Source organism: Pristis pectinata, chromosome 25, assembly GCF_009764475.1.
Source record: "Pristis pectinata isolate sPriPec2 chromosome 25, sPriPec2.1.pri, whole genome shotgun sequence".
In the NCBI taxonomy this organism is placed as follows: Eukaryota; Metazoa; Chordata; class Chondrichthyes; order Rhinopristiformes; family Pristidae; genus Pristis; species Pristis pectinata.
The window spans coordinates 32,073,845-32,096,092 of record NC_067429.1 but is presented as its reverse complement, the minus strand read 5'-3'; the positions used below and the strand labels follow the sequence as shown (position 1 = coordinate 32,096,092).

The following is a 22,248-nucleotide window of genomic DNA, read 5'->3' as shown; positions in this document are numbered from 1 at the left end:
TATTGCCTCAATATTCTGGTGCGGAAAACCAGTTCTTATGCACCCCATCAATTGACCCATAAAATCCTTTCTCTGCCTCTCAATGAGATTAGAAAGGAAGCTGATAAGGCTGTCTCAAACTGGGGTGGTGGGCCAAATCATGAAGTCAATGACGAAAAACTTGGTCACATGACTGGACTTGTTAATGGAGGACGACTGCAGAGAAATATTGCAGCTCACATACTGGGGATTGGCCAGCTGACAATGGTATATTTCAGATGGCAACAAGGCTGAACTTGTGCAGGGACAGTGCAGGTTATTGCCTTGGTCCCCACCATCAGTTGAGATCAGTCAATTTAACAGCAGTCTAAAGATCAAAGCTAGCACCATCTGGGCTGCGGGTCGTAGCAACACTGTAGGCCAGCCCCACCAACTGCATAAAACAATAACTAAATATTTACATCTTTGCATTGGAACTAGAATTGAAACAAATGGCCTTTCAGTTCCATCCAAATTCAGCTTAGACTGATGACAGAAATTTCCTTGATGAAAAACACGATGATGCTGGAGGAACTCAGCAGGCCAGGCAGCATCCATGGAGAAAAGAAGGCAGTCAATGTTTCAGGTCAGGACCCTTCTTCAGGACTGAAGATAGGAAAAAAGGGAAGCCCAGTATATCAGAGGGAAAAGCAGAGCAGTGATAGGTGGACAAAAGAGGGGAGGCGGGGTGGGCACAAGATGGTGATAGGTAGGTGCAGGTAAGAGATAGTGATGGGCAGGTGTGGGGGAGGAGGGGAGAGCAGATCCACCGGGGGATGGGTCAAAGTAAGAGAGAGGGGAAAAACATAGCTAGGAAAGGGAAGAAGAGAAGAAGCACGGTGGGGGGGGGGGGGGGGGGGGGGGGGGGGGGGGGGGGTGGGGGGGCGGGGGGGGGTTGGGGGGTGGGAGAGGTGGGGGAAGAATTACCTAAAGTGGGAGATTCAATGTTCATGCCGTTAGGCTGCAAGGTTTCCAAGACAGAAAAGGAGGTGCTGTTCCTCCAGTTTTGCTTGGAATTCTCCTGACAGTGGAGGAGGCCGAGGACTGACATATCAGTGATGGAGTGGGAGTTGAAGTGACTGGCAACGGAATATGCAGGTTGTGGTTACGGACAGAGCACAGGTGTTCTGCAAAACGGTCACCTAGTCTGCATTTGGTCTCGTCACTGTAGAGGAGGCCACACTTGGAGCACCGAAGGCAGTAGATGATATAAGGGAGGTGCAGATGAATCTGTGTCTCACCTGAAAGGACTGTTTGGTCCCTGGATGGAAGTGGTGTAGGGGCAGGTGTTGCCCTATGATGGGGGCAGTGGAGAGTTCCCGGGATGGGAACGGGATGGGTGGGTGGGGAGGAGCGAACGAGGAAGTCACGGAGAGAGCGGTCCCTGTGAAAGGCAGAAAGGGGTGAAGAGGGGAAGATAAGCTTGGTGGACATTTCCTTTCCTGGTTTCTCTCACACCACAGGATTCTGTTTGATCTGCTGGGCATTTCTAAAGTTCTGTTGAAGTTTTCATTTCCAGTAGCTGCGGTGTTCTGAATCTCACAGTTCCAGCCCTATGTTCTCCTCCATTCTCCTCTTCTCATTTATACCTCCTCCAACAATAGCAGTCAAATCAGCAAGTCTTTCCAGCCCCCCTCATTTTGTCTCTGTTGGTCTCCACCCTGTCGACATTTCCTTTGCTCTTTCCATCCCTTCCCCTTTCCTGCAATTTTTCCTAATCCCATGAAAGTTCATTAACCTGAAACATTAACTGTTTTCTCACCACAGATGTAGCCTGATCTGCTGAGTACTTCCATCATTTTCTGCTTTTATTTGGGATTGCAAGATGCTCATTAATCAAAGCTATTATGCAATATGGATAACTGGAATTGTCATAATGGAAAAGCCTTGAGAAACTAAACATCTTCTTCCAAAAAAGTTTCACACCAGGGCATTAGCAGCACAGGATTCTTTTCATATATTGGTTCATTTAGTGAACAACATCCAAGCCTGTACCAACCAACAGCAACCCACTTTCACAAGGAACATACCGCTGCTCAGGCTCCCGTTGTAAGCACAACTCCACAAAATTGTGGAAAAGCCTGGAGAAAGTCCTGTTGTACGGATGCTGCACTTGTTCCCCATTCGTTGTTCGCATGCCACAAGTGGCAGAGCTTTCAACGATACCCGAATCCACTGCTGATTGAGAGTTTGTCATCAAGAGTTCCTCCTCTGGGATTGTAGTAGTATCCAGTAGGCAGGGCACGGTACCATTCAGCTTCTCCAGCAGCATCTTAAAAAGATCAAAGGGAATTAGAACATATTTTGCCATCTAAATCTTATTTAGGTGATGCAAAGGAATACCTCAAACATTGCAGATTGTTTAAACATAGTTGTCACTCTACAGTTCATGGACAGAAGAGGTCAGCATTGCCGAAAATACTGGCTACAGGAACTGGACATTTCCCTGTCAACGTGAAACTTGCTGCGTCCTTTATTTGTTCTTTTCTCAGAAAGGCAAATGCAGGAATTTTATCAAGTGCAGCTCAACACTGTTTGCTCGGTATTGACTGGTGATTTTCAAAATCTTCATTCTCTCTAACGTTACACAAAAATGTAAGACTTTGTGTTAATTGGCCCTGAATTTTATTTGTGGTGGTTTTCAGGTCACTTACCCAAATCAAGATGGAGCACTCCACTCATTACACTGCTCCAGGACGTACATCATTCCTGACCTGAAACACTTCTTCCTGTCTTCCTGGAAGTCCACCTCAAGCTTCACCAAGGATACCCACTGTTTTAACCCTCAAGTGGAGTATTATGAAAATGTTTGGAAATTTAACTACGACTCACACACTGCATCAACCCTGCTTGGAAGACATATTTTCAAAAAAAGAAGCTTAGGTACATTGGTCAGGAAGAATCTACCTCTTTGGAAACCATTCCAGCTGCCATTTACCAGGACTATTTTCGTACAAATATTCAACTGTTCTCTGGCTAATGACCAACTGCACTGTTTTGCTACCGACTGACTTTATAAAAAATAATTTTGCCTTTAATCATCAGTATTATTCTTTCTTGAAAGTAAGTGTTACATCACCTTGTTTGCAATACATACCATCACCCTTATAAACGCATTAACCATCATTCAGAAACTTCCTCACTCCCTCATGTTGACTGCCATTGAATTGAGATCTTATCCCTTGTATTTTTGCTACATGTCATTTATCCTTCCCATTTATTAGTTTGGAGCTATTAAACTTACCCAGGACAGTTGTCGCAGAATCCCCATATGATACACAATCGATTGAAATGTCAAAATTTGGATGAGCCTGATGGAATGGACACAGGGATGACACTTTCCCTGGTTGTGATATCTAGAACCAGAGGGCACACTTCCAAAATAAGGGATTGGCTGTTCGGGACTGAGATAAGAATAGCTATGATCTAACTGAATGGCTGAGCAGGCTCAAATGATTGAGTGGGCACAAGGGATCAAATGGTCTAATCCTGTATTATTTCTTCCTTATTGCTTCATAAGAACATATAGATTATTTTTATTTTATTCTGTTTGCATCCATAAGGAATCTCACTTCCACTGCTTTCATGGCACTTGAAGTGATACTGTGACATCTGCTTTGCAGGCTTTGCCAGGTCATCACCGCTCTGGTTTCCAAGGACAGCTTCAGTTTTCAGTAGTTTTTGTTTTTATTTTTCCCACTTCAGTTTGTCATATTTATTTCATCTATGCTGACTAGTCTATGAGATGTAGAACATAGAACAGCACAGCACAGGAACAGGCCCTTCGGCCCACAATGTTGTGCTGAACCAATTACATTAGTAATAAAATGCCCAACTAAACTAATCCCTCTGCCTACACAGTGTCCGTATCCTACCATTTCCCTCACATTCATGTGCCTAGCTAAGAAATTCTTGAATGCCACTATTGTATTTGCCTCCACCCCCACCCCAGGCAGTGCATTCCAGGCACCCACCACTCTGTGTAAAAAAAGAAATTGCCCCGCACATCTCCTTTGAACTTAACCCCTTTCACATTTCAAGCTAGGGGAAAAGATACTGGCTGCCTACTCTATTTATGGCTCTCATAACTTTATAAACCTCTATCAGATCTCCCCTCAACTTCCACCGCTCCAGAGAAAACAACTCAAATTTGTCCAACCTATCCTCATAGCACATGCCCTCTAATCCAGGCATCATCTTGGTAAATCTCTTCTGCAGCTTGTCCAAAGCCTTGACCTCCTTCCTATAATGGGGTGACCAGAATTGAATGCAATACTCCAGATGTGGCCTAAATAAAGTTTTATAAAGCTGTAGCATAACTCCCTAACTCTTGAACTCAGTGCCTCAAGTAATGAAGGCAAGCATGCCATATGCCGCTTTTACTGCCCTATCAACCTGTGTAGCCATTATCAGGGAGCTGTGAACTTGGACCCTAAGATCCCTCTGCTCATCAACACTGTTAAGGGTCTCTAGCTTTTCAAAAACATCGAAACCCTGGAACATTAAGCACCCATTCCTGTCCCTCTCTCAATCAAGTCTCTGTTATGACCACAACATCATAGTTCCATGTACTGATCCATGCTCTAAGTTCATCACCCTTACCCATAATACTGCCAGCATTCAAATACACACACTTCAAACTGTCTGTCCCATTATGTCTATTACTTTGCTCCTGCCCGTTTCTACTGGCCCTGACATCTACCATCCTCTCAATCCCTCCAGTTTCTGACCCAGTGCTCTGGTTCCCATTCCCCTGCCAAACTAGTTTAAACCCTTCCAGCCAGGATATTGGTTCCCCTCCAGTTGAGGTGCAACCGTCCTTCTTGTACAGGTCACCACTGCCCCAGAAGAGGCTCCAATGATCCAAGAACCTGAAACCCTGTCACCTGCACCAGTTCCTCAGCCACTCATTCACCTGTTCTATCATCCTATTCCTGCCCTGACTAGCACATAGCACCAGGAGTAATCCAGAGATTACTACCTTGGGAGGTCCTGCTCTTCAGCCTCTTTCCTAACTCCCTATACTCACTGCGCAGGACTTCTTCCTCCTTTCTACTTACGTCATTAGTGCCAATGTACACCATGACCTCTGGCTACTCCCTCTCCCCCTTGAGACTATTCTGCAGCCGCTCTGAGACATCTCCGACCCTAGCACCTGGGAGGCAACACACCATCTTGGTGTCTCTTTTGCGACCACAGAATCTCCTGTCTGTCCCCCTATCAAGTCTCCTATCACTATTACTCTGCCTGACTTTACCCTTCCCTGCTGAGCTGCAGAGCTGACCACAGTGCCACTGACCTGGCTGCTGCTGCTGTGCCCTGATAGGTCATCCCCTCCAGCAGTATCCAAAGGGGTATACTTGTTGCTGAGAGGTATGGCAACAGGGGAACCTTGTGGCCATACTTCTCCTGGTGGTCACCCATCTATCTGAAGCCTGTACCCTGGGTGTGATCACCTCGGTAAAAGTCTCATCTATGAGGTTTTCAGCTTCCCGGATGGTCCTGAGTACATCCAACTCCAAGACAAGACATCTTTATTAGTCACATGTACATCGAAACACACAGTGAAATGTATCTTTTGCATAGAGTGTTCTGGGGGCAGCCCACAAGTGTCGCCACGCTTCTGGCACCAACATAGCACGCCCACAACTTCCTAACCCCTATGTCTTTGGAATGTGGGAGGAAACCGGAGCACCCGGAGGAAACCCACGCAGACACGGAGAACGTACAAACTCCTTACAGACAGCAGCCGGAATTGAACCCAGGTCACTGGCGCTGTAAAGCGTTACACTAACCGCTACACTACCGTGCATAGGCTAATACATGGCAAATAACATCCTGGGCTTAAAAGCTGTTATCAACAATGGTTACTGGGAAACTTTTGTACACTGTGAAGAGCCCAGATGTCCTTTAACGAGTGAGGATGAAGAAGTTCTGGGTTAATCAAGGCCAGTGTAAATGCACTGTTTGCAGTGAATACAGGGTACACTCGTTACAGATGTGTGTGTGGGGGGGGGGGGGGTGCGAGTGCGGTGGGGAAGCTGCGTTCTTAGTAAACAACCATGATTTTCCATAACATGAAACCAGCTCGACTTCCTTGACCTGGTCAGTCAGGAACTGCAGCTGGGTGCACTTCCTGCAGATGTGGTCATCGGGAAGACTGTGAGGTTCCCTGACATCCTACATCTTACAGGAGGAGCATTCCACTGCTCTAACTGCCATCCTGCTTACATTGAATCAAGGACTAAGGATTTACAGACAACAAAATAAAGACCCTACCTGATCTTACCCGTGCCTTCTCACAAACCACTTTGTTTTTAAAAAGAGCTGCTCGCATTCCCCTCACCTAGGTCATTTACTCAGCCTCTTGAGCCAAAGCCTTAGTCCCCACTTTAACACTAACCCCTCCAACAATGTCCACTCCGCTTCACCCTAGCTTCTTTTTATTGGCTGCTGCCCACTAGTTAATTAGCTGATTATTAATAACAATATGAAAGTGTGCCTGAAAAAGAACACCAAGCACAGAGATTCCTCTTTTGAAAACTCCTGCCTCTCGTTCCAAGTCCCAGCTCCCGCTCACTGAAAATGAATACTTCCCCTAAGTGCTTCTTCCCGTGCTCATCTGCTGTTTCCTGCTGTGAGCCCTCCAGTAATTTCAGCAATTGGCCCACTTCTCAGAATATATTAAAATATATGCTTTTAATTTAGTGTTGGTTTACTCCAAATCACATCAAAAGGTATGTGGGTCAGTGAGCATTACTCAGTTATTCCCCCACAGTGCTAGGTGTTGTATTTTGGAAAGTCAAATGCAAGAAGACAGGATACAGTAAAGGGCTGGACCCTTACGAGCATCAATATACAGAGGGATCTTGGGGTGCAAGTCCACAGCTCCCTGAAAGTGACAACGTAAGTACAGAGGATGGTAAAGAAGGTGTGCGGCACGCTTGCCTTCATCAGTTGGGGCAGTGAATATAAAAGCTGGCAAGTCATGTTGCAGCTGAGACCACATTTGGAGTATTGTGTGCCGTTCTAGTGACTGCATTATAGGAAGGATGTGCAGGCTTTGGAGAGGGTGCAGAAAAGGTTCACAATGGCGTTACCTAGATTGAAGAATATTAGATGCAAGGAGAGGTTGGACAAACTTGGAGTGCTCTCACTGGAGCATAGGGCGCTGAGGGGTGACCTGAGAGAATTATATAAAACATGAGAGGCATGGATAGGGTAGATGATCAGTCTTTCACAGGATGGTGTCAAATAATAGAGGAATAAGTTTAAGAGGAGGAAAGGGAGATTTACGAGGCAGGGATTTTTTTATATAAACACAAATGGCAGTAGGTACCTGCAGTGGTAGAAGTAGATATGACAGCAACACTTCAGAGGCAGTTAGACAGACACACAAAGAGGCAGGGAAGAGAGGGACATGGACGTTCAGGCAGATGGGATTAGTTAGATTGGCATCATGATTGGCATGGACATGGTGGACCGAAGGGCCTGTTCCTATGCTGTACTGTGTCATATAAAAGCCTGCATTAAATTAACTGGTTCATGCTCTACATCATTTGGGTATTCCAGTTTGCATTAGATGCCCAGAACATCTTGACAACTTGCTAGAATAGGTTGAATGTAAAATCAAAAGTATAGGAGGCGGCGATTTGGCCCATTGCATCCATGCAGGCCAAAAAGAGCTGTTTGCCCAGAATATTATTCTAGAAGTGCTTATGGATACATTTTTAAAACGTACCACGGGTTTTGTATGAGGTAGAGTGTTTCAGACCCCAATAAGCCTATAAAGGATTACATCAATTATAGAGCACAAAAACAGGCCATTCGACCCAACCAGGCCATGCTGGCATTATTGCTGCACTCAAGCCTCTTCCTGCAGGTTCTCATATAAACATCAGTGTAACCTCAAACACCTGCTCCCCTTAAATATTGCTACTATTTGCCTCAACACTCCCTCTGATAGCGAGTTCTATATTTTCACCACCCTTTGAGGAATGAGTCCAGGGATGAGGGAAGACTGGAGAAGGCTGTGTTCTTTATGGAAAAGAGGAGATTGCGAGTGGATCTGATTGATGTGCTTAAAACTACGAAGGGTACAGTTAGAGAGAAATTGTTGGGAGTGGGGTTCAAGAACAAGGGGGAATGGAATAAATGTGATTAGCAAAAACAAAAGTGACAGAAGGAAAAAAAAAATCTCTTATTCAACAAGTGGTTAGGATCTGGAAGGCACTGCCAGTGGGAGGCACACTCAGTAGTTTTCAAAAGGGAGCTGGATAAGTATCTGGAAGGAAAGAATTTCCAGGGTCATGGAGAGAAGCAGAGGAGTTTTAGAGGCTAGATCTGTACTTGTATAGAGCTGATGTAGACACAAAAGGCTGAGTGATCTCCCATGCTGGAACCATTCTGTGATTCTGTACAGATGTTTCTCTCAAATTCACAGAATCATAGCAATCACCAAAAATTTAGCATACAGAAGGAGGCCATTTAGCCCATGATGCCTATGCTCATCAAAAAAAAAACAGCTCCCCAGGCTAATCCCACCTTCCAGTATTGTGTCTGTAGCCTGCAATCACAGCTGCTCCTCTGAGAGCCCTATATCATTTCTATTCTGTTCTTTCCCCACCCAGACGTTCTTCTGAACCATGGTTCCTGGGTCTCCATTATTGCTTTGCAGCCACACTGTTTCTCCTGTCCTCTCGGTTAGTGAGTACATCGTACAGAAATATTCATCTGGATAAAAACACTTATAACATGGGGAGCCAGGAGCTCTGCAAGATAACTGTGAAATAGGTCACCTCAATGTTCTAGACAGGCTTAACTGGCTTCTAAACTGATAAATGTAAAAGGATAAATGGCACAAGGCAAACATGTCTGATGAGACCAATCTATGAGGGTAGTCGGAAATGACCGAATACAAGTGATGGCAGGAGTGCAGTTGGGGGTGAGCAGCAAGGCACAGGAGAAAAATGTTTTCCAATCTCCACGTGAATGCTTTCACCAATTTTTGTTAAATCAATCCACTGTCATTATTTGCCTCTCTGCAAGGGGAAATAGGCCCTTTCTGCCAGTTTTGTATAATTCCACTCAATCTCCCTTAGGCCTTCTCTCTTTCAAAGACTCTGTTCTTAAATTCCCTTCCAGCTCACTTTACTTGCTCACTAGAAAATGTAAAAGGCTTATCCTGATATTATTAACTCCTAATTGTTTATTATATATGGAGCATCACAAGATAATTACAGGTGAGCAAGTCCATTCAACACATCAGCTTATTCATCCAGATAAAATTGCAAATTTCCCTTGGTGTAGCCTTTAATTAGGGAAAATTATTTAAGGTTTCTAATTGTTAGGTTTCAATTTCTACTCCACATGTTCCAGTTATTCGTCAATCTTCATACAAACATGAGCTACCTACTAAAAATCCTACCTTTGTCTTTTATTAGTTTAAACTTTTAGTTTCCACTTGTTCTGGTCATCTAGATTCATCTGTTCTGTATCTTTTACATTGTCGTGCAAGGTAACCTTTCAAATATCTCCCTTTCTGGCTAAATAGCCCAAGTTTCTCTAGTATTCCCATATAGCCTTTAAGACTGGGATCAGTCGGCATTGCCTCTATCACCTGAAGCTCTCCGTTATCTCTTCTCGGATAGAATGATGTGCTGCACTGTCTAATTGCCCACAACACTGCTCACAACCTGCCCTGATTTGTATTCTACAGATCTTGCTGAATACTTCACCATCCTCCTGATTTTGCTGATTACCTCTCCACCTGCTGGACAATGAGGAATCCACTAAAATTCCAGAGATCCATCCTTTCTCATCCTGCTCTTTACAACTTGTAACACTTTACATTTGTCTGTACTAAACTTTATCTTCCAATGTTCTGTGCATTTACATATTGTCTAGCTCCATTTGAGTTTCCTGAGGAGCCTCCTCTAGTCTTTACGTCACTTATAATCCTTTCTTGCTGCAATCCCCATTCCTCAGAAATGACTGCATCATAGCTCCCAAACATCACATCTCTTTAATATGGAGGCACTTCTCATAGTCATTTACATACATCATATTTCAACCAATCCTTCATTTTAGTCCTTCCTTATCTAATCTCACCATTATTAGTTTCAACCGCAATGTAAGCCCCATAATACTCCATCTCCCAAACCTTTGCATGGGATTGTAACAGTTGACTTTTTTTGTTCTGGAAATTGCTTCTCAATCCAATCAGCCCCTGTAACAAGTCCTGCCTTATCTAACTGACAAATAGCATGTCACTGTCAGAAAATATCTTGTTTAATTATATAAAATTAAAAGGGAAGACAATTAGTATTCTGAGACTGAATTAAACTAAATACACACCAAAACTTTTAATAGTTGCCACTACATTTACTGAGCCACATATTCAGGTTTTACAATAATCACTGGACAACCAGAGTCAAGACGTGTAAGGCCTGTGGTGCACTTTGTGCCTTGATGGATATTGCACAACACCCATACCTGAGTTGCAGGCATATTTTTGAAGGGAACGTGTCCGTTAGCCAGCTCACACGCAGTTATCCCCAGGCTGTATATATCAGATTTGGCATCATAACCCTGTAGATTCTGCAGGAAAAAACAAAATTGTAATAGTATTTTAGTTACTATCTGCAAACAATGTTATTAAAGCACTACAACCCATTTCCCAAATGGTTGACCATCATTGTCACCATGTGGCTAATCCAGAGTCGGACAGCAGCATTGGCTCAAGTTCAGATTTCTGACAGGCACAAACTGACATTAAAGAAATAGCAACTTCACACAAGAATGAGGACCTGAGTGTTTATCAATTTCTTACCACTCATTTCTCAATCCAAAGCAGCCAAACATGCCACACAATCATTTCCAACAGTAATCCGACTGTGCCTTGAAACAAGAGATTAACAAACACCATCTTCCTTAAGAATTTTGGATAAGGTTGGTAGTTAGTTAGGTATATTAATACAGACCAGATGAAATTGTTTTCCTTCTCCAGTTAGAAGTCCTTTAGTTCACGTATGCACAACTCTGACTTGAGCAGATCTTGCGTTGTTGCTGGGTCCACTCCCTACCTAATAGCACTGTGGGAATATCTTCACCACATAGACTGACCATAAGAAACTGGAACAGGAGTAGGCTTTTAAGCCCCTCAAGCCAACTCCACTATTCAATACGATCACGGCTGATCCAACTCTCCCACCGTTTACAACTTCAGCCTCCAAAGATTTCAAAGACTCACAATTCTTTTAGAGAAGAAATTCTTCGTCCAATCTTCACCTCCATATCTTGAGACAATACCTTCTGGTCCTAGACACTCTCTTAAGGGGAGAAATCCTCCCAGCATTTATCCTGTCAAACCACTCAAGAATCTTACACAGTTCAATAACCTCACATTCTTTTAAACCTCAATGAGTACATCCCACCCTATTCAATCTTTCCTCATAAAGCACTCCCTCCTACCCAGCATCATTCTAGTCAACCTTGTCTGAACTGACTTCAATGATATCTTTCCTTAAGTAAGGGGACCAGAACGGTACACAATACACTAGTGCCTTGTACGGTAGCAAGAAGACTTCTGTTTGTTTTTATATTCCACTACATTGAAATAAAAGACAGTATTCCATTCGCTGTCCTGATTGATCCTGCACCTATACGCTGGCGCCTCTTTCTTCTCTCCGAAGTGAACTTCGTATTTTCCCACATTATACTCCATTTCCCCCGTCAACCTAACAATCTCTCTGTCAGCTACTTGTATTCTTCTCACACCTCACCTTCCCTCCCACTTTTTTATCATCCACAAATTTGGCTGCAGTGCATTTGGTTCCTTTCTTTAAATTACTTACATTGTAAACTGTTGTAGTCCCAAAACAGATCCCTGCAGCATCTTGCTAGTTACAGGTTGCCAAGCTGAAAATGGCCCCTTATTCTTACTTGCTTCTTCCTGTCAGTTAGCCAATCTTCTGTATGTGCTAATACATTATCTCTCACATCATGTGGAAACCTCTTTCAGAAGGGCCCCTTTGAAAAATTAATTATTACCTCCACTGGATCCCCTCTGATCCAATCTGGTTGACACTTCCTCAAAGAATGCCAATATAATTTGTCTAATATGATGGTTTCTTCATGAAGCCACATTGAATCTGCTTGATGAAATTGTGATTTTCTAAATGTTCTGCAATTACCTCCTTAATAATTGATTATACTCCATTTGCCCACTCAACCTACTGATGTCTCTCTGTAACCTAATATCCAACATTGGATGCAAGTAGTTTAACCAACCAACAGTTACCTGCTTTTTCCCTCCCATTCTTTTTGAATAAGAACATCCCATTGGCAAGTTTTTCCAGTTCTTCTGTACCCCTCCAGATGTAAAAATATTTGGAGCATGACAACCAATGCAATCACCATCCCTGAAGCCATTTCTTCTAGGTTCCTTTGTTGCAAACCATCAGGTCCAGGGAACTTAACGGCCTATTGCCCTTTTTGCCTAATACTAATTCTCAAGTAATGGTGATGATATTTAGTTCCTCCACCATATTTTTTATTAGCATTTTTGGAATATTCATAGTATCTTCTACTGCAAGCTCCTTGTTTAACTGATGTTTTACTCTTCTGCATTTTCCTAGTTCCCCATAACTATTTCCCTAGCCTCATTCATTAAGGGTCAATGTTCACTTTGACCTCTCTCTTCCTCTTTATATACTTCGAAAAGTCCTTGCGTCAGTTTTTATACTTCTACCTTGTTTGCCTCTAGTTTATTTTCTCTTTTGCCTTTTTTTTTAAGTCCTTCTGCAGATTCTGAATTCCTTCAGTCTTTGGTTTAGTCTTGCCATCTTATGTTTCCTTATCAGCTTAAAATCCTCCTTAACTTCCTTCACTTGGTAATGAATAACTTGTTTCTTGTCATGTTTCTCCCCCTTCCCCCACCCTACCCTCAGAATCTTTCCGTATGGGGACATATTCTTGCTGGAAGTCATCAATTCTCTCCTTAAAGAGGTCCTCACTTGCCTTCAATTGTCTTATCTGATCCATTTTAGCAACTCCATTCTCATCCCTTTAACTTGCTGTATTTAAGTTTAACATCATTGTTCAGATCAAAGTTTATCTCTCTCAAGATGAACACTAAATTCTGCCTTACTCTGAACATTACTCATATCTGCAGTAAGTTATATAGTTAATACTATTTAAGGAAGGATGTTAATGCGGTGGAAGCAGTTCAGAGAAAGATTACTAGATTGGAATGGCAAGTTGTCCAATAGGGAAATTTGTACAGGCTGGACTTGCATCCACCATAGTCCAGAACAGTAAGAGAGCTTGATTAAAATATACAAGATCCTGAGGGGTTTTCAGGGTGGATGTGTAAAGGATGTATCCTCAAGCAAAGATCTAAAACTAGGAGTCACAGTTTAAAAATAAAGGATTACCCCATTTCACATGAAGAGACCTTTTTTCTTCTGAGGATTGAGAGCCATTGGAACTCTCTTCCTCAAGAGGGAAGTGGAAGCAGAATCTTTAATTATATTTCAAAGGCAGAGGTACATAGATTCTTGCTAATCAAAGGGGCTGAAAGATTACCACAGGTCGATGGGAATGCAGAGTTGAGGTTACAATCAGCAGCTGACCTTATGAAGTGGTAGATTATGCTTACTCCTGCTCCTAATTTGTATGTCTGGATGTAGGTGTGGGCTTACCTGTTGTAACAACTCAGGGCTCAGCCATGGTAATATTTTAACACTGTATTTTGGGAAGTCATGGATCACCCGTAGCCGCTGGCCCATGGCTGATCATATGAAAATACTGCGAAGTCCTGACAATAAACCTGCCCCTCTGATGATATTAGAATGTGACTTGCTTGAACACTCCTGGAAAGAACAAAATAAGTTGGTTACTTTACCAAGCTATGAGTACAGAGAGACTCGAGAGGTTGAAGAGGCTTGTTTTACAGCTGAGAAGGCTGAGAGGAGATTTAACAGAGACAACTTGTTATAGTTAAAAAAACAGGAAGTTCACTAAAGTATACAGATTTACAATCACTAGAAAAAGGACCAGTGACGAGGTAAGGAGAATGATTCTTTATGAATGGGTAGTGATCTGAGTGCAATGCCCTTAGGGATAGCAGAAACAGGATAGGAAAGATTGAGGAAGTGGAACTTATTGCACAGCCCCAACAAAGGGCCAGCTTGATCCTATGACTGAGTGAATTGAGTCTAATCAACACTTAAAAATCCACCTTTTCTCAACCATTTGCCCACTGCTTTGTGCAGCATACATTTGGGATCTTTGCTACATAAAGATGTCACTTAAGTACAAGTTACTATTGTTTCACTGTGCTTTACAGATTGGCAAGTGTTGAATTAGGGAATCCCTGTGGTATTCATCATCGTCTCCAACACATATTCGGCATTTGCACCATGCTGCAAGTTCAATGTTATGTGTCCTTTATGTTACTTTTCACCTCCTTGTTTATCAGGTGCCTACATCTGCCTTAAAAATATTAAAAGAATTCTTCCACTGCCTTTGAGGGACAGAGTTCCAAAGGTTCACAAAATGAACTGCACTGCTGACTACAAACTTCAATTGATGAAGTTTGAGGGGATGCATGGATGGGATCATGGTGATTGTCGATGGCACAATCACCTGAAGGAGGACAAGGAGGTTTCTCCTCAACTGTTGTCCTTACTGCGTGGCAGCAGGCCAACCTAAGCATTCGTAACCACATACAGCCAGAGTACCAATGGGTGAATGATCCAACTTCGGCTTTCTCCCGAGTTGGATCATTACAGTGCCAGCGACCCGGGTTCAATTCTGGCCACTATCTGTAAGGAGTTTGTATGTTCTCCCCGTATCTGCGTGGGTTTCCTCCATTTCCTCCGGGTGCTCTGGTTTCCTCCCACATCCCAAAGATGTACGGGTTAGGAAGTTGTGGGTGTGCTATGTTGGCGCCAGAAGTGTGGCGACACTTGCGGGCTGCCCCCAGAACACTCTACGCAAAAGATGTATTTCACTGTGTGTTTCGATGAGCATGTGACCAATAAAGATATCTTATCTCCAACAGCACAGAATCCATCCAGCCAATTACTGACATCATTCAGTGTGAATGAAAATGACTAAGAACACCAAATACAGCAAAGAATAAGGGAACAGACAACATTCCAGCTGTCATACGAAATCTGCACTCTAGAACTGGCTGTGCCTCTAGCCAAGTTGTTCCAATACAGTTACACCATCAGCACCTATCCCAGTGTGGAAAATTAGTGAGGTATATCCAGACCAAGCAGGACAAACTTAATATGCCTAATTACCACTCAGTCTGCTCTCAATCATCAAAATGGTCTAAAGAATTGTTGACAGTATTATTGAATGGGTCTTACCAACCAATGGTAGATTTGGTCATCCAACCAATGCCCAGTTTAGATTTCTCCAGGACCACTTGGCTCCAGAATTCATCACTATCTTGGTCTAAATGTGAACCAAGGAGCTGATTCCAGAGGTGCAGAGGTGAGTGAGAGCCTTTGGCACCAAGGCAGCATTGACCAAGTGTGTAGTCAAGGTACCCTGGTAAAATTGAAATGAATGGGCAGCAAGGGGAAACACTCCAGTGGTTAGAGTCATACCTTGCATAAAGAAAGATGGTTGTGCTTTTCAGAGGTCAATCATTTGCACCACAAAAATGCAAGGCAGTGACTACTTTCAGAGACAAACCACTGCTCCTTCACATTGCCGAGTTTACTGTCATCAACATACAGGGGGTGGGTGACTGCAAACTCAACTGGACCAGCCACATACAGCAAGGCTACAAGAGTAGTGCAGGTTCGGTATCCTGGGGTGATTAACTCACAGTTCGCTTTTATACTTTGTACAAAGCACGAGTCGGGAGTACGATGGAATACTCTGGATGAGTACAGCTCCACTAATACTCAACACTATCCAGGACAAAGCACCTTGATTGATAGCTCATCCACCACCTTTACCTTCACCACTAATACACACTGGCTGCAATGTACATCTTTTACAAAATGCTATGCAGCTATTCACCCAAGCTACTCTAACATCTCTCAAAGCTGCAAGGTCTACGACCAAGGAGGACAAGGGCAGAAAGTGCATGGGAACACCACCTTCACGTTCTCCAAGTTGTATACCATATTGAGTTAGAAAAATATCGCTGGTACATCATTGCCTGTTCAAGACCCTGGAACTCATTACCAGGAATGATGTACAGGTTAGGATGTACAGGTCTGGTAACTTATTACCAGGAATCATTACTCATGTGGGAATAACTTCAACAGAAGGACGGCAAGTTTCAAGGCAGAGGTTCACCACCACCTTTAATAAATATCAGCCTCGCCAGAGGTGCCCCAATACTAAATAAAAGGAATAAATTACCAAAACAGAATGCCCTCACAACGCGACTGACTAATGCAGCCCGAAAATGAGGGAAATGGCACATGAAATTCAAACCACAATAAAGACATTCATCACTTTTAGTCTAGCACCAGAAAAAGTTCCAAAGGAGCTACTAGATAATTAAAACTAGTCCACTAACATCCCCCAGAGGAGCCTGTAATCCCAGCTTTTTCTGCAGAATTCATCTCTGGAATAATCAGTGCTGGGACCATCGTTTGTAATATACATAAATGATCTGGATGAAAATGAAGGTGGTCAGTTTACTAATTTGCACACAACAATTGGTGGAATTGTGTATAGTGAGGAAAGTTGTCAAAGGATACAGCAGGACATAGATCAGATGGAATATGGGAGAAGAAAGAGCAGATGGAGTTTTAATCGGGACAAGAGCGAGGTGGTGTATTTTGGGAGGTCAAATGCAAGAGGAAAGTATACAGTAAATGGCAAGACCCTTAGGGACATTGATGCACGGAGGGATCTTGGGGTGCAAGTCCATAGCTCCTGAAAGTGGCAAGACAAGTGGACAGAGTGGTGAAAATAGAGTTTGGGTGAGCGTTAAAATGGATAGAGAGTCACCAAGGTGACTGGGTGTTGGGAGGAAATGCTCACAGTTTCACCACCAGTGGTGGAGGGGTACAGGTGCTCGACACTCCAGAGGGAAGGATGCCAGCTCAGGTGGAAAACTGAATATGGGAAGCTTGGTGAGGTGCAATGATTCGTGGATCTAGGCGCAAGACAAGCAGCAGCTCAAGTGAATAAAACCATTAAATGTGCATTTTAATATCTTTATAACCATTAAATGGTTTCTTTAATATCTTTATAAGAACTCACACTGTGCAGTTCTGGGCCTTGCAGATGGACTGGGCTATTGCCAGGAATTTGGAAACATACATATGAAGAAAGACTATTAATAAAGAAGCCATTTCTACCAGACCAGGAAATTTAAGGGTGATTTGTTGAAGGTATGGGATCAAGCAGCTTGAAACAAACAGTTTCAGCCCATTTCATTCTTTGCAATGTTTAATACCACTTTTACCTAGAATGAGTTTGTCTGCTACAGTTTGTTTAAACGATGATCCACAAACACATTTTCAAAAGTAAGATTCAGTCAACTCATTTTGCTTGTGGGCTGAGCCACAGTATATTACCTGTGCACATATCCCATTCTATGAATGTAAACCAAGGCCTTTAGCACCCCTTGCAGGATGTAGGCAATCGTGGGCTCATTCAGACCATCCGTAAAATGTGTGTTCATCAGATCTTTAGCAGAACCTGGCAATTAGACCACATAAAATAATTAAAAGCCATTTAAAATGGAATTGATCCATGCACAACAGGGATGAAAATCTGTCAGAACAGCTAGTCTGAAACTGGTGTTTATACAGGAGCAGTAGCATTATCAAACAAAATTTGATACCGAGTCACAAAGAAGTATTAAGACGGATGACAAAAAGTTCAAAGAAGAGGGTTTTTTTTTTGAATAAAGGAAAGTCAGAGGGGTATGGAGGGAATTCTGGTCTGGGATGCATCAACTGAAGATGCAAATGTCAGTGGTGGGACTAAAATTGAGGATACTTAATGGGCAAGAATTGAAGGAACCATGGCATGATACACCTGGAGGAGGTCACACAGATAGAAAGGTGAAGCCACAAAGGAATGTGAAAATAAGGATGGCAAAGCAGGAGCAAATGTAGGCCAGCAAGCATAGGTTGTTGAGTGAATGGAACACGCAGGTTAGGGCATGGGTGGCTGAGTTTTGGATGACCTCGGGTTAATGGGAGAGAGAAGACAAGACGATGGCTAGGAAGTGCACTGGAGTCAGGTGATGGCAGAGAGGTGCAAACAAGTGGCCGAGTGACAAACTCATCTCAGAGTCAGATAAGGCTCCAAGGTTGCAGTAGCATAGTAGTCAATAATGTCAACATTACACAATCGTTACAAGTAATGGAGGGGAAAGGACTCAGCAACAAGTGAAAATGTAAACATGACTTCAAAACTACAATGATGCACAGGACAGATATGCCAAACTTACCATAGGCCATGAATGGCGTCACTATCCACACTTCATTGTTGGCTATCAGTGTGGCTTTATATGGCAATATATTGGGGTGATGAAACAACTTGGAAATGTGGAGCTCACCCTAGTGAAAAGAAATCACACTTAGGTCACCCAGACAATATGCTTTAGCAGCTAATGAGTTAACAGAGGCAAGAGTATCCAGTAAACTGAGTACTTACTCTATGAATATGAAATGTGGGTTGAATTATGATTCAGAGCCCTAGATGATGCAGCTGTGAATTCCTATCTGCAGTTCCATGGGTGATTCTACAGGATACATTTCAGGAAATGTTTCTATGGGCCTTTCACATTAACCCATTTTCCAAAAGTTAATTGCTCATGCCTTCATATGCCATCGCACATTCTTGGCTTCCTTGCCTGCGATCCTGGTATTTGAATCCTTCATCATAGATTACAATTTGTGTGGAATGTTTTGTTTGGTCACGATCTTGAAAAAATGACTTTTGCCTTTTTAAAGTCACCACTTTCCAAAGGAAGCAAATTCAAACACCTCATTTTTCCTTAAAACTTAAATTCCTAATAATTCACCTAGCCCCTGCCCTCTACAGATTTAAATACACTACATATTACCATTCAAGTGGTCTGTACCCAAGAGTTGGGGGAAGACAGTTACTATGAGTCAGTCCTTCTCCAAAATGGAAAGAGTTGCAAGCCCTGGCAGACAGCCCTTGTTATCAATCTTACCAAAGGGTGAAAGACGCAACCTTTCAAGTTATGCCAAATCCATTTTTCAAAACCCTACTGCAAGTACAGCAATGTAAAACACTGCTCATAGTCCTCTGAAATCCAACAGCACAACACATGTCACACTTCCAGAGTCCAGGTTTCCATATTTCACTAACCAGACCTTACCTGTAATAAAGCAAGCATCTCATTGGTGCAGTTGTCCAAGTTAATTCTCCGAACAGCCACCTGCTGGCCAGTTCGGTTTATATCTTCCCAAGGTTACAGTCCATGATGTCATCAAACCCTTTACCTGGGCGAGAAAGACATTTTATTTTTTAAAAACTCCACAATTAAAGCAGAGATGGTGCAGAATCATCAGTGCTTTTGCTTCACAACAACCATCAAATTCAACATCACGCTTTGCTGTGTTTGTACAGATGTTCTACAGATGGGCATTTTGGTTTTCCTAAGATTTCATGCCATGGATGACCTTGGGTTAGTTCGTCATCATCTCAACAACCAAATCATCAAGGTTCAAGGCCTATCCAAAACTTAAATACACAACCTAAGCTACCTCTCTACTCCAGTTACAAGGAAGTTAGAGATAAATCAAGCTATGGGTCTATCTGCCTGTAGCAGCAGATGTTATCAATTGTATGACAATGTTTTGGGTAGGATTTTTTTTTCTGGTGCATGGGTTAGGATTTCTCCTTCAAATATAGAAGATAAATTAACTGGACATTTACCCAATTGCTTTTTGTAGACTCTTGCTGTCATAAATGCCTTAAGTCAATCCCCTTCACAACACTTCACCAAGGGAAATGCTTTGAGACACTGCCCCTCAAGGTTAACAAGTGCTTTAATAGAATGAGAGAGATTTTACTTAAAGCTGTTCCACTGGCAGCAATTCTTGAAAAACCTCTTCTCCTTTTAATGTTGGCCTATACTTCAGTTGTGATCAAGTGCAGATGATGCAGAAAAGTGTCTGAGATTCACCTTTGCTGCAGATTCCTCTGAATAAGCACTTGATCCAGAGAACCTTTGTATTAATTCACAAGGACTTCACAGACTGCAGACTGAACAGTTAAATGTATTTAGTTGGTATTCCAACATTTGCTGTAACTATTTTAGTTAGATTTTTGATTTTACTGACAGGGCCATCAGTTAAAATTTATGCCTGGGACATCATGAGCCTTTTACCACTGGAAGATCAAGTCAGCTGGACTAATTTGTTGGGAAAATGGAACTGGGAAACAAGTTGAATCAAGTGGATGGATCACCTGGTGAGCTGTTGTCCAAAAAACCCCTGTAATGAGAACTCTATCACATGTGCACTAGTTTTACAGCATGCATCTCTCATGGGTTTTTTGTAAATGATTTGCAACACACAGCAAATATAAAAACCAATATAAAAAAATAGCAGTTACCCTTGATGAAAACTCTGAGATGCATCCCGATCCAGATGCAAGCATATCATTTATGTTACGTGGTGAGGAAAATGGGAGAATATTGTCACCATAAAAACATGGTGCACAAAACAATTCCATCCAGTAACATTGTTTGGGAAAGTTCTCAATCCACTGCATGTAGAGGCTAAAAAATTGATGAATTTCTTGAGTCAAGTTTTTAAAATAACCAAAATTTAGCCATTATGCTGAATGCCAATAAAATAAAAAGACCACGGAAAAATTATATCCAAACAAAACTTAAGTCCTAAACATCAGGCACTATTTATAGCAGAAGAAAGAATGTCAAATTCTTGGGTGGGAGAGCTGGTATATATTAGAAAAATACAAGTTTATAAAATAATCCCATGTAACAGAGGGAGAATTTGTTCTATGTTCTTCCCACCACATACTCAGGTTTAGAGATGGATAATAAATGTCAATAAATAAAAGGGAGATTTTGGTGACATTCACTGACCTTAAACATTAACTCTGTTCCCCCCTGCACAGATAACTCGATGTTTTGGAAATCTGGTGGACTTTATTGATCCTCATGTTGTCGAGAAGTTAATGATAGCTGTTTATTGTCCACATTTGGTCCATTATCGGGCAAGGATGCACTGAGTCTATTTACTGGAGCTGTACACCCATGAGCTTTAAGAGCTTGTAGACTTTGACTTAAAACTCTGAAATGGAGCATCTGTATGCTGCCAGTGAGCATTCCTTTCAATGGGTTGTATCCCAAGGTTAAGCCCAGCGAATGTCACACTTTTTGAATGAACGCTGTTAAATAATTTGCAGTAAATCTGCTGATTTCTTTGTCTTCCTCACGCACACACATAAATTACCTATTGCAGTCAGCAGCTCATAAGAACTACTGTCTGCTGGGAAGGTGCTCATGGTGTCCCAGTTCTGGGGAGGCACAATATTTTCCGATGAGTGTTCATCTGTCTAAGGGAGAAAAGAAATAGAGCATCAGTAGTGCCACTGACTGGTGAATTCAAATCAGATTGCAAATGAGGTTGGCTTACAGTATATTCAACTCAGCTGGACAGCTCCAATTCTCTTCAAATTGTTGAGTAACTTTAGCAATCTAAGACAAAGTTGTGCTATAATACTGAATGATTCTAAATGTTAATGGATGGAGCTGAGAAAGAACCCATCTGTGGACAGTGAGCCACAAAGGCAAATATTTCATACAATGCATTATTGAACAAAGACATGAGGACAGACGATATAATTAGACAGGTTTTGGAGAAGGAAGGAACTGAGGTTTATGGTGAGACATTAGTAGGTTGATTTCCATGAAAGGTTCATGTTTTCTGGACCTAATGATCTTTGCATTCCTCAAGTTCTCTAGTTCTCCTTTTAATATCAATGTTTAATGGTACAAGTGGACTTTTTTTAAATTCAGTGGATCTTACAATTGGATCCAAGTGATAAATGCCAGGGCCACCCAGAGGTGCACAGCTCCAAAGTCCTGCACAATTATTCCATTTGGTATGTAATAAGGGTACAAGGCAGGATTTATGTTGTGTAATTGTGTACTGATAACAGAAGATTAATGAATACAGTCTCCAGATTAAGGATCAATTTATTTTAAATAATTTTCCTTCAGTCACA

The 22,248-nt window shown here is 42.3% G+C and overlaps 1 protein-coding gene across 1 annotated transcript in view; it reads right to left on the bottom strand.

Annotated features, from left to right (window-relative positions):
• Positions 1-22,248, bottom strand: part of strada (STE20 related adaptor alpha) — a 54,704-nt gene that overhangs the window by 3,453 nt on the left and 29,003 nt on the right. The window contains 9 exon segments of the mRNA XM_052038445.1: positions 2,049-2,290; positions 10,513-10,617; positions 13,722-13,843; positions 13,846-13,892; positions 17,583-17,706; positions 18,467-18,575; positions 19,367-19,447; positions 19,450-19,490; positions 21,474-21,576. Of these exon segments, the coding sequence (XP_051894405.1) occupies positions 2,049-2,290; positions 10,513-10,617; positions 13,722-13,843; positions 13,846-13,892; positions 17,583-17,706; positions 18,467-18,575; positions 19,367-19,447; positions 19,450-19,490; positions 21,474-21,576 (974 nt within the window).